The 14,056-nt window shown below is 35.2% G+C and overlaps 1 protein-coding gene across 1 annotated transcript; it reads right to left on the bottom strand.

Moving 5' to 3' along the window:
• Positions 1–4,653: 4,653 nt before the first annotated feature.
• LOC123311389 (profilin) lies at positions 4,654–13,623 on the bottom strand. The gene is made up of 4 exons (XM_044895291.1): positions 13,376–13,623; positions 8,668–8,839; positions 7,126–7,225; positions 4,654–5,904 (listed from the first exon to the last, which is right to left on the bottom strand). The coding sequence occupies exons 1-3, from the start codon at positions 13,484–13,486 to the stop codon at positions 7,128–7,130; spliced, it is 381 nt and encodes a 126-aa protein (XP_044751226.1). The 5' UTR covers positions 13,487–13,623; the 3' UTR covers positions 4,654–5,904; positions 7,126–7,127.
• Between the last annotated feature and the right edge of the window lie 433 nt (positions 13,624–14,056).

Raw genomic sequence — 14,056 nt, 5'->3', positions numbered from 1 at the left:
GTTTACACTAAAACGTTGCTTAAATCGTCTTTGTCTAATGGTTATTGTTGATACCATCCTTAAGGAAACAAGTGTCAAATGAATAATTAAAAAACCCATATTTTCTGTCGGCCTACTCAAAACATGAAAAATAAAAAAAATTTCAAATGTTTGTAACCCTCAAACGAAAATGAATCGGACCTACGTTCATAGGAAAAAAAAATTTCAAAAGAAGCACAGCTACCTTCTGTCAAAGTTTGTCATAGAGCTTGTAGAACACCCTGTATAGATACTGTATACTGAATTTTTTTTTCATTTCTGACATCCATACTCTTCATTCCTAAACACTGAGAGGTCCCAAAGAAAACGGTTGTGTTTATCAGGTAGGTATACCCAAACATAATCGAAAGCAATATTATTTTAATGTTTTGTTAGTGGAAAGAATTTCGTGCTGTATGCGGAATTAATTTAGCTTTAGTCGCTTGTGTCAATAAGTCATTCAAATTGATACGAAAAGTTGAATGAACGAGTTTCGAAACTTGTGCCAACCTTGTAAAATTTTATCACTAGAAAGGCAATTTTTTTTCAAATTCTTCAAAATTTTGGGTATGTCATTCAACATCCTCGAAATGTTCCCTCCCCAGTTGGCCGGTTTTCAAAATCCAAGTTAAATTCATAGAAAATTCTCGCAGCAATTTTTACACACAATTCTTCATTTTTATACCTCATATTTCACATGTTAGGAATATGTCTTCGACTCCCAGAGAAATTCACAGAAGCTTTCTATCCTTTTTGGGACAAAAACTATAATACGTTTATTTACCCAAGTATGAATAATATGATTGTCGGACTGAAAGGAAACCCCTAAAAACTTCCGAACCATGAAATGAAATCTAATTGAATTAGATTAGTTTCGAAGAATATACTTGATAAAAAAAATGACTTATTTAGCGCACCCCGAACGTATACCACCCACTTCTCCCGCAGAGCGCGGTGGGGGAGGCAGACAGACGGATCGATCATAGACTGCGGCTAGACGGGTTCAATGCTGTTGATGCTACACGGAGATATTTCGGTCTGGCCACTCTGCTATAGCTTGGAAAAAAAATAAAAATTGACAATAATTCTAACTTGAATAAAGTCCTGTCTCAGACTGTTCATCTTTACTAAGCAGAACGTTTTTTACAACTCTAGAATGTCCTTTTTTTCAATATCCCCTTGTCATAAATCATTTTCTTTTCATTTATATAGCAACTGTCTGAACTATTTTATTTATGATAAAGACCCCTTAATCCCACGGTACAAAACTTTCGGTATAAAAACAAGTACGAAACTTTGACGTAAACAAACTTTGCAATTCTAAATGTGGGGGATGTGTTTTCGGCCTCTAACCGAAACCGGTTTACTCATTTTATTTGGGGGTACAAACCTTTTTTTCGAAAGTACATTTCGGTACAGAACTACTATAAAACGTTCGATAACAACCGATATTCCTTGTTCTGAATAAAACACCCCTGAAGCCCTAGTACTTTATATGGAGTCCAGGTATACCCCTGTGCCGTTTTTGCGACAGTACATTTCGAAACAAAACACATGTTTCAACTTGTTCAGGGAAACGAAATCTCACTATTTCGAAAACATATCTTCAGCCTCCCGAAATCGTAAGTTACAAAACTTTTTCTTAACGGTACATTTCAGTGCTATTTTTCACAAATTTTGATTTTGTAGTCGACAGGCTATTTTCGGCAGTTCTGTGCTGAAATTTCAAATATAAAACTTCAGCTCTATTGAAATATCAAAGCCTTCTTGAGAAGCGCTTATCAGCTTCAATATTGACTTTCTCCTTTTTCGGTAGTTCATACTGAGTAGGTATATAAGATTTCAGGTACTTTAAAAAAAATAAAATCTCGTCTTTTCCGTTTAAGGTAGTAGGTATTTCCGACAAAAGTTTTCTTCGCCGATATTGCCATTCGAATTATGAATTTCACATTTTCCTAACAGAAGTTATGACAAGATTTCTAGTCTAATCTAATGAACGTAAATTGCAAAAATTAACTCCCCTCAAAAGGGAATTCAATGAAAGGGTTGCAATGTTATTCTAGCAAATTTTTTCATATCTCTCGTACTTTATCCTTAAAGAGCTGATAAACAATAGACAATAGAATAGAATAGGATCATATCTTGCATCACTAAATAATTATTGAACCCTGGTTGATCTATTCCAAGTGTTGTTTTCTGCCCCAATTTGAATTAATTTGTACAAAACTAGTTATTCAAATAAAATGCAAATTATTGTATTATCATACTGCTGGCCAACAATTTTAACTAGTTGGTAAGCGGGTACTTCGAATAGAAACAGGAATTTGCTTGTTGTATGTAGGTGAGATCTACAGTTTCTCGATATTTTCTGAAGTTAAAACTATACGGTTCAAATTGATTTCGCATTGTTTCATATTCTGGATCAGAGCGCTGTGATAAATTTTATTCGTTTTTGGAATCTCCATGAACCGTTCTCACAGCAAGGGTATTTCCCCTTGCCAGGCTCCTTTGAAAATTTGAGATAATTATTTTTTCGAATTTCGAAAAATGATTTATTTCCCTCTTCAAATATGTTTCAAATTTGTTTTTCATATTTTTTGGACCTCCGGTGTCACACTTGTTGAGAGAAAAATAGACTATTGCTCCGTAGGGGAATAAATTCGCCAAGTATCAGTAGGATGTCTTGAGGAACGAAGATGCCAGGTGCGAAAAAAATTCAAATTTCCTTCTTTTAGTATTTCGAAAAAAATACTTTTGCCGGCTCATTTTTATGAGACTTTTATTTTATTTTGATATCATCCAAGTAGTCACCCCAATTTCAATCGTAATCCAACGTAACACATCTGAAACAACAAAAATCGAACAATTCTCATTGAAATATAATCGCATCTCTTTGCGAAGTAACAAGTAACATATTTTTAATTACTGCTGATAAGCAAGAGTAAATAACCAGATACGTTATCAGCAAAGCTTATATCATTTATGGAATATGGATTTAACAGATGTTGACTAATCGACCAACACACAATCATTGGAGTTGATGAAAGTGATATTTCGCCAATACACCTATAATATGTACTTCATTCAGTATTTGTACATGTAAGATTCAAGGTCTCCTCCACCTTTCGATATTTCTTGAGCAATCTTTTGAAATATACAATAATAATTAATGTATATTTCAATTGTAACTGAAACTTTCAAATGTTGTTAATTATCTGCAGGGTTGGTTACTTTTGATCGAGGGAGATTTCGGGAGATAGATTAGAAGCAACTTTGGAATCACGAAGGGATTAACCATCCAGAGCTTTCACTCCATCCCTCAAAAATTATTCAAATTCTAGTTCTAAGTTCTAGTTCTGGAATATATTGCTTTTGGAAAAAATATATACAAAAATCAGGAATCGGTTTTTTTAGCACCGCCTAACGACACTGCGAACTCAACAAAAACAATTTGAATTCATTTCAAAAATAGTGGTTTTCCTCGATAAAATAACAGTACCAAAGAGTTATCAAAGTGAACTCACTTGATAATCGATATCTTCAAAACGTTCATTAACAGAAACAATACAGTAATTAAAGCAATTTTCATTCACAACCACTTTCGTAACACAAACGATGAGGAAACGAAACTTCAGTACCTCAAACTGAGAAAATTCTGTAGATGCAAGGTCATTTCCAACTTGTACTTGCCAGTCTATAGAGTAACCAGATTTGTTGTTTTCACGCCTAAAAGATTGAAAATTCGATGATATATGTCGAGCTGACATCAGAAATCTATGATACTATTTTCACATAACCAAAAAAAAAAGTTATCGTGAAATGGAACTTGATTTCTTTTTTTTTCTAAGAAAAGAATGACATTCAATTACGACAATTTTGAGTGTAGTTCGGGCTTGTTATTCATGTGCGTTTGGGTACACATAGCTTTCCTAGTGATTTTTGTGCAAAACATTGTCACTGCATTCTCTCATCTTGAATGAGGAACTTTCAACTCTCTCCTTCAGATTTCTAATATTATTGCTTACGTCCATCTATTGAATTTATTCATTGCCGAACTATTATTGCAGTAATATTAAATATAAACAGATATAAATACTTACCTCAAACTTCAATTGGGGGAGAAACAATCGTCGCCTTTCGTAGTGAATAAAATTGATGTTGAAAATTGTGTCCATGAATTTCTTCTAATTTTGAAACTTCTCATCTTATTTTTCAAGACAAATGTTAGATTCCAATAATTAATTGCTATGCATTCAATTAGATCTTTATTGTCAATGATGACTTCACAATAAGTGAGGCCCTCCGGTCAATTTTCACACGTTCTATGTGAATGAGCAATCGCTCATTTTGACCATTTTTGGGTTTTCGACCAGAGTTGTTAGATTTAACAACACTGAGCACATAATCTCCTCAAGATTGAAAATTTTGAAACCACCGGCAGTTTTAACCCACAGACAACAATTTTCATCTGATGACAAATGTCGACTCGTTTGTCGCATACCAAAACAGGGACACAATAACCACGACAGTTAGACCACAGGGGAAACGGCAAACGTGATATTACTCACTTCCCAAGCCATTTCCGCTTCGGCCCATCCGAAGATCGTGACCAGGTTTATTCAATCAAATCCGATCATTTATAATACAAATTTATTATGTTTTCATCTTGATACACAATATCCCTTCTGCGAATTGTCAGAAAAATTTTACAAAGCTACAATTCGATTGAAAACAATAGGTAAAAAAAATTATAATGACTTACAATATAGGATCTGAGCATTCAAACGCTTCACAACAATGATACAGCAGCATGTAACAAGTCTCGTAAGATCCAAGGGACCCCACGAGAGGTCCGGATTTTACAAAAATCGTTACTGGGTTTGGATTGGTGTAACGGTGACGCGTCGATAGATGCGGAATACTGAATTTGACCTAATCTAAAAGAATTATCACAATTTTAACGCAGAAATGAACGGGGTTTCGTTGTTAAAACCAAAGGAAATTTCTATATTGTTTACACCAACCGTCGCGAGGGATGGATGTGGGGGTAGTGGATAAAGCGGCGATGAACTGGTTAAGAAGCTGAAATTAACAGTAGTTTAGTACGAAAAAACCTTACCGAAGTTGAATGGCTCAAATGTCATCTCTTAACAGCTATGTTTGTGCTTAATTGGAACCACCGCGGTAAAGTTTTCATTTTCACATCTAGTTTTCACACTATAACATTACTAACAGGGGAGGACTCGAGGATGATTTGAATGAAAGATAACAGCGGGACTAGAGATTTTTTTATTAAAAATCCTAACTCGAATAAGTTCTTCAGTATCAAATATTTTCTGAGATGAAAGCAATGTTTCATGAAAAGCAAACATGAAATGCTTTAATTAAATAAATTCAAAACATCATGTTCTTCAACACTTGGCACAGCGATGCTAGTTGATTAAAAAACACGCCATTCATTTTATAAATTCTTATATTATTTAAAAAAAAAACAATGATAAATTGAGACCATAGTTGGAAAAAATAAAATGTTTCCAGAACTTGTTTCACTTCATGATTGAAAAACAAATTTCAGAACCTCGTGGGAAGTTTTGTCGACCATTTTATAAGCACCGACGCGTGCTGGGAAATGAATATTTCGGGCAGACAAAGCACCTGCTTATAAAATAATCCACTACCCCCCAGAAATAATGAAAATTATGATTGCGGTTGAAATCATTTTAAGATATTTCACAAAATTGACGTTCTCTGAACTCAAACTTATACTGATGATGCACTCGATATACACATTGCTGTTCGCTGTTATTATTTGAAAAAAAAAATACAACTTTATATATATATTATTACGGAACCGCTTGGCATGGTCTTCTTTCAGCGGCTGCGCACCTGAAACAAAAGAAAGTCTTAGGGCACTACAGTCATGGTGGAAACCAGTAATACAGGACGTAGGTTTTTCATATTTTTGATTTGTTAACTGGAATGACTGCCCTTCTTCATATCTTAATCCGTTGTGGAAACACTATACTAGACCTATAATCTTCAATATTGATGGATATGAGAAAGACCATTTTCTGTCAAATGTTGTTCGCAACTATTTGAATGAATTGATTCATCATTAAATCTAAATGGTATAACTGATCACTGAAAAATGGACAATTATCAGAATTTTGAATAACTGTATATTCAAAATTACTCGAGATTAGTAATTTTTTTACATATTTTTCAAGTGAGTTTTGTTATCTAGAAATCTCTTAACAAGCAACCAGTTTTAATCTTTCACACGCGCTTTAGTTCATAGAACCAGAATCAAAGCTTTAATTTCTTCATCCTACCAAAGCACCCTTCTTTTTTCTATGACCTTGAGAATTTACTTATCCAAAAATCCCGAATGATAAATTTCGTTTTTGTATGTTAAATTAACAGAACATGTTTAAATATGAGGGCGCATCAACTCCCTAGAGTTGCATTTTAAGACGTAGGTCTATATTTCGACCACCAGAAGCACGTCCTAAAATATATTCACGTTACACTAGGAAACTTCTATATTTTCAATAATGATGTCAAGTGAAGCCAAAATTTGGTCGCCAGCAGCTTGAGCTTTCGACCACGGACAGCTGTTTATTGCCGATGGTATCCTATGCGAGGGGTCTACTTCATGCCCCCTTTACACCAACAAGGTCAAACGGGTTGGTAGACATCGTCTGGTTTCAGATGGGACCCGTTTATATTTGCGCAATTAAAAAATTCCTCTTCTCTTCAACACATCGAAAAGATACAAGAAATGATTGTTGAGTGTTATTGATTGGAATAGTGCCTTTTGTACAAATTATGTACAGTAAAATACAGGTTTTGTTTGTCGTTCAGTATTTTGCTTATACCTAACGTTATTTCAGACATCTTAGATATTTGAGTTTCCACGTCATGAAAAAAAAAAAAGAATATGATGAATTTCAGTAAAATATGTCGGCTAAATGCGTCCTTTCATCATCTAACATCAGGAGGATTCATAACATACCGCAATTTCCCATGAAAAAGCAAACGTTTACACTTGACAATTATTTGGATGTTTTATCGTTGTTTATTGTGGGTAAATGAGCGATAACTTACCTCTAGTAACCGCAGGTAATTAAATAATCACCTAGCTTTTCTACCACTGACGCTGCTTGCTGAGGTTGAATAGGATCTTCATATAAGGAAACGACGACGGCTGAAACAAATAAAAAGCAAATATAGTTATGCGGTTGATATCCTGGATATTCGAAGGATTGTTGGACTAATGAAATTTGAAAACCTCATTCGACGAAAGCTAGGAGATTTAGGAGGGCAGAATTCGCATCTTGAACAGGACAGGAACTCAGGAAAACTAGACCTGAACTTTTTTAAAGATAACTTGAAGAGTTATTTTTCCTCTAGTATATTGTATTTAGAACTACAAGAGACTCATGGAAAGAAAAAAAAAACTAAAAACATGCTAAACCAAATTAATTTGGCAGAGACGCTGGAGAAAGATTTTTCACCAGAGAAATGTAGAGAATGTGTTGTGTAGATGACCTGCAGGGCCAAAAATAAATATTTGATACCACTACGTGTTATCTATATTAATCCATCGTAGACTAGATGTCTCGAGTTTCAGTTAGAATATTCATCTCCAGCAATGCGTTAGATTTTTATTTCCTATAATAATAAAAAGATATACACTTAGGTCTCAAAAATTATGTAATTTTTATTTAATTCAATAAATATTGCGAAAGCCTTGTTTTATCAGACAATTATGTTTTATCTGGGAAGGAGTAGTTTGTAAAAAAAATATGATATGTACCATTAAAATTGTTCTGTTCGGATTCCGTTAACTTTCAGAGCTTCTGAATAGTCTACATCAGTAGAGACTAAAATAACAGCGTTAAATAAAAGATACCTTATCGTTGGTGTAAAATTTGAGCCATAAAGGACCGGTTTTTTTTAGAGTATTATGATGATATTTCCTTTAATTTCACAAAAGCGACTGTAGAAGTGACAAAGGAAGAAAACTGTTTTGGTTTTTTAATTATCTTTGTGTGATCACAGGATTCCTGTGTTTTTCTTTGCCTATAAAAATTACCTACCTTAACGATTTCGAAACTACCGAACTCGTTTATAAAGACATGTTGATGCATATTTTAACCTTTCTTCTTAGTGTTATCTTAATGATGAGAATAGTGAATCAGTTTTTTTCTTCATCTTTTAGTATCGTCAATACAATGTTTTTCACTGAATGTCAATCACATTGTTACCATTCAATATTTTATTGATACTTACGTATAATATCTTTTAATTATATTTTGATTAATTCGGGGTAAGAAAAATGATCAGTAAACAAAATAACCGAATTATCACTCATCATTGTGATATCACCATCGCAGCCTGTAACAACTGTCCAAATAAACTCATTACAAATCTTAATTACCCAAATCTGGTAAACAAGTGATTGACCTGGCATATCGCAATCGTCAATATTTTATCAACAGATGCAAATTAACAATAAAAATTAATTCAACTGACACTTCATACTTGTTCGAACAAATATAGGCTCACTTGAGTTATTCAAATTTCATTATCCATAAATTTATACATATACCTACTAAGCAAAATGAAATTTTTCGAACGTCTTACCTTGTGTGGTTTTCATGCAATGTACTCCGAATTTACCCAATTTTGCCCTAATTACTCTGTCTGTACCAGAGAGGTATATGTACCTATTTCCTGCTAAGGTGACACCACCTGATGTGAGTATATCTTGGTTATCGAAACCTTGTACTATTTTCTGCAATTCTTCTTTTGTTACCTGAAATTAAAAATGAACGTTATTGCAACATCTGTTGTAGGTTAATATGGAAATTAGACTATAATACTGAAATTCGAAGGTATCTGGCCATGAGAACTAAAGGAAAAAATTAAAAAAGGAGTTAAATACATATATGAATGAGTATGATCAGCATGATTAGTAAAGTGTTAAAAAATTTTAAGAAACACCTACTGTGGGCAGCTAAGGAAAGAATTAGTAATCTTATCGAAACATGACTGAAGAGGACCGGCAAATTAATGTCCGAAACATTCAAGCAACTCCAAAGATTGGTGTGAAAGACAGTAGAACTTATACACAAAATATTTGGAAAGTTCCCTCCATCTATACATGTTGACTCAAGCTCGAAAGACCGCGCGAGATTAACCGTGTATCGTTTTTTTTATTTAGAGATCAACAATTATAATTATTTGCCTCAGGTTCTCCAGTAGTTGGCGAAAAACGTTCAAAAGATTCCTCCTGCATCAAGATAACGCTCGGAGTCACACTGCTGCTCGAATAAATGAGTAGGTAATTGAACGGCCAAAACATTGAAAAAATGTGTCATTAACCGTTAAAGTCTAGACCTAGCACCTAATGACTTCCTATTTACACGGGTAAAGGATAAATTACGAGGTTTACGTATTACATCGGTCGAAGTGGTTGATGCTTTTGAAAACTAAATTAACAAACAGCCGGAAAATTGGAGAAAATGAGTTGAAGGATGCGTTTTAGCGGATGGCAAAATACTTCCGTGAAGGGAGAACATCCCTCGTACTTTGTGATATTTATAAATACGAAAAAACAACAGGACTATCACACTATAGTATAAATTTATATCGACACAAGAAATGAGAAAAAATGGGACAACTATACAGCCTCGCATCAGAATATGTATTTAATACCTTCATCAGCAACAAAATAACGCAAAATCCAAGATGGATGGATGGGACCGCATGAAAACGCTTTTTCGGATAAATAGGCAAGTCAAGCTGTAAAAAGCGAAATTTCCAACACGCTGTGGATCGGTAATAGATCGCCTGTTTACAGAATTTCCGTCCTTGAGTTTATGAATTCGAGGAATTGAATAAAACAAAAAAAATCACCCCCCTTCTTAGGGCTACCCTCAGAGGGTCCATCTATCTCAAAACAAACATCCAGGCCACGTTGGTGGCCCTGGATTCACACAGCCAGTGTTCCCTACCGACATGGAAATGCCATTAAAAACTCGCTAGGCTGCTATGGCATTATGGTGATAAGGAAGTTCGTTTTTTACCTTTTACCCGGTCATGAGGACATTTTGTTATAGGAAAGACACCCATCTTAATTTCATACGAGCATTCACTTCCTGAATTTTGTAGCATGAATTTAGGAACGTCTGTATATGGGCAAGCCATTCCTGGACACCATGGGATAACAGGAAAGGCTCCTAAGGTTTGAATAAGTACATAGAGTAGTAGAACAAAAGATCCAAGTAGTCGCAGTTCCGAAAGACTGCCAAGGCGTAGAACGACGATTATTCATTACTAATAGTAAGTAAGGGCCACCCTGTATAGCTTTCCACTGCACTCAATGATGATAGCATCCGAGACCGACCTCGAGTTTGGGAAAATATGCATGTCGCAAGGTCAATCGACGGATTAACGGAAAGCGATGCGTTCCAATGACGCCGTCACCGACGCCAATGCCCGCGACGAGGGTCACGTGATTTAATTGACCTTTCGGTAATTCACTTGCAGAAGAGGCAAGTAATCTCGTTATTTGTTACTACTCACTTTCATTACGACCATTGGCTAAATTGTAGGGTGCGTGAAATAGTTTTCATAGCCGAATCTGTATAAAGCGATCCAAGTTTTTTTTTTCTTTTTATTATTATCGCTTTGGAATGTTGGCTTTGAATATGAGACTCATATCCAAGCTGCATTTGGACCATAACCTACTCTGAAAAATCAGTGATTCTTGGACTATCCCTCTACGAACCAAAGTTCACCAACTTTGGCATTTTTTTGATTTCGCACGAGGCCCCAGATATTAAAGGTGGTACCTTTTCAAATTGGGACACTGTGTTCATGTATCTTTATAAGTGAGTGACTACTAATAATTGTTGTTATTGACCATTCTTGAAAAGGCAACCTTTAAAACAAGGTGCCACTCAGCCCTTCCTTCCCATTTAAAATTAGGGGTTGCTAGCATCACGCAAGCAGGGTTGATACAAATTGATTGGAACCAATGAAAGGTTTACATAATTTTTCTGATTTTGCATGGGGGGCCGAGATATTAACTGAAAACATTTTGACGAATGCAAAACTTGGTTGCATGGTTAGAAATGTAACTCGTTCAGCTTAAAATACCATTAAGTATTATTGAGCTTATGTTACAGAATATGAGAGGAAATTTTGAACAGACACTTTCACTGTTTAGAAATGAACGACAGGCAATTCGACCACCAAAAGACCTCCAACCTTCGAAATGATGAGTCACTCGATCCCTATTGCCATTTCATTCTCGAGGGTGTTCACACCCCGTTTAGGGGGATGATCGGACACTAATTTGCAATCCAAAGATGTCGCTATCCAAATAAAAATTGACCTGTCAATATACACGGAAATATCAAGTTGGACTTTGTGTGCCTCCTGTTACCTCGACCATCATTGGTATAACGGGTATTTATTATCTTCCTCTCTATTTGATCTTAGATGTACGAAATTGCCCGAAAAGAACAACTTGTTTCAACCACAATACACTACCTTGTTGATTTGTAACGTGGAGTGGTTTCTAGATAACGATGCAATTATGATGATAAGAGTGAAAAACAGGCGATGTCGATCATTTTTCATATGTTAAGTGCCGGGAAATATTTAAACTAGAGCTAGTGTCAATTTTCGATTGTTCGCCCTCAATTATTAATCGGAGGTTTATTGAAACCGATCGACCAAAATGTAAAGTGCTAATACTGCTAATGCATATCCCACTTTCTTCTCGAATTAACATGCGACTAAGAGCGATCTATTCGAATTCTCAACGCGAGTAAACATATTCACACGATAGTTTTTACTTTAAGTGAAATGGAAAGCACAGCAGGATTATATAATTACCATAGTTTTTACTTTAAGTGAAATGGAAAGCACAGCAGGATTATATAATTACCATATTCAATTTCACAATTGACCTCAGTTACGCATGCTCAACATGAAATCAAGAAACAAGCATATCGAAAGTGAAACTGACGAATATCTTCGTGTTTTCGCTGTTTTTCCTTTTTTCTTTCCCCAAATTCCCATAATCAACTTCTTCGGAAAGTTGATTCATAATCTTCACTCATAGTTGTGACCGATTTTTTCATCTTAAAGAAATATGTGGTAGAATTCCAATAATCTCTGTGACTAGCGGAGTTCACAAGTTAAAAAAAACGTAAAGCAAGTAATTTCCATCAAGCAAGCTTTCAAAACTAAATTTTTCGGCTTCGTTTAAGAAACCGTTTTAAAACAAGAAATAAAACTGGGCAAATGGATGAGGATTAGCAGTTTCCATAGTCTGCGATTTCTATTGAAAAGAAATTTGAAACAAACGTCTTTTCGTTTGTGCAGCATCAATACGTGAACAATAAATACGATATAGAATTTTCTTTCAATTTCTGAAGGTGAAGGTTACGCAAAGCTCACTGACCGCTACTTTAGGCAGACTGTATGAAAAGTTGAATTAGTGGGAGTGAAAATAGGAAGGGTCGGATCAATAAGGTGGTGAATGTAGCCCCCTTACGTGGGCTTTATGAATGACATTTCTACCCTTCCTAGTACACAGGCAGTTACTTCCAAAAATTGGAAATGGAAAACTCAAAATACATTTCTTACTATTGGAAACACTGATTTGAAAGAGCTAACCATAGAATTTCAACCTTTTACACATTTCACAGATTGATCTATGATCATGTCAAAATGTCCCATCCAAAAGGTGGTTGGATGAAAGAAAATTATGATCTGTTCAGTTCTTTTCCCAAGGAATATTTGAGCACATACTTGTAGATGAAAAAAATAATGAAATTAATGACAATACTCTCATGAGAATAACTCCAAGGACAAAGTTATCATAACCACATATTCGTGAAAATTGATTAGTAAGAACGAATTGATAAAAATGATGACTAATTTGAGCGTTTTGTGATAAAACATGTTTAAATAATGGGCGAATCGTAAATTTATCCAACACGTCGTCGTAGTTCTGTGGCGGCCATCTTGTTTTTGCCGGTTCTTGAAGTAACTTGACGTCGGATCGCAAATTGGTGAAGATCTATTTTCAAGCATAATGAGTGAAATTTTCAAGTTCTCACTTTTCAGACTTCGATAATGCAAACGGTCTATTCCTAAAATGGATTAACGACTGTAGCAACAGTCACTTTACACCCAAGCCCTAGGGGTATCTTTGTTCTGAAAATTAGTAGAACCTTTGAATTTCAGTATTTCCGCCAGTTTCTGAAGTGGAAAAAGAGCCTTTGATGGGCAATTCATCCACTAGCACTGGTTCAATAAAGCAATGACTTACTTCAAATCCTTCCGACTTGGCCCAAACGTTCCCGTCGTGTCCTGCAATAGCAGCTTTTGATACACAACGAGAGGCAAGGAGTTGTTTGTCTACATAATCCTGCCAGCTCATATTGATTTACAGTTAATATACACCTCACACACGAGAATACCACTAAAAATCGGGTGAAAATGACAAGTAACCGCACAGCGAACTGAAACGGAATTGCTGAACAGTAGACAAGCTGAGCAAGTTTGCATGCAGCGCAGGAATCAACGGAAACGAAAATGATTAAGGCGACTGCGCGTCATATCAGAGTTGCCAATACAGTAAAAAAGCACCTACCTTGATTCTAGCAATAATAGTAGGAAATAAAATTTTTAAAAGTATTGAATGAAATAAACTAGAGCATCTTTATAGAATCGAAATGACATCTTCACTCCACTATTAAAAACATCACGGTATGGCAACATTAGCCATAACTTCATTCTTAGATTGGCCACAGTGGTGGAAATTTATTGACTTCACATTAATTTGTCGGCAGATGATGAATTAACCTAGGAATTTGTATTCTATTATATAGGCGTTTTCTTCACATTTTTTCTGTTGATTCTGTTTCTTACTTTCTTCCCGACTCTACACTAACAACGTACTACCTATTTCTGTCCATAACAAGAGCCAAAAGTCTGGCATTCTTGTTGT

Source organism: Coccinella septempunctata, chromosome 4, assembly GCF_907165205.1.
Source record: "Coccinella septempunctata chromosome 4, icCocSept1.1, whole genome shotgun sequence".
NCBI lineage: Eukaryota > Metazoa > Arthropoda > Insecta > Coleoptera > Coccinellidae > Coccinella > Coccinella septempunctata.
The sequence above is the reverse complement of the archived record's forward strand: the minus strand, read 5'-3'. Positions and strand labels throughout refer to the sequence as shown.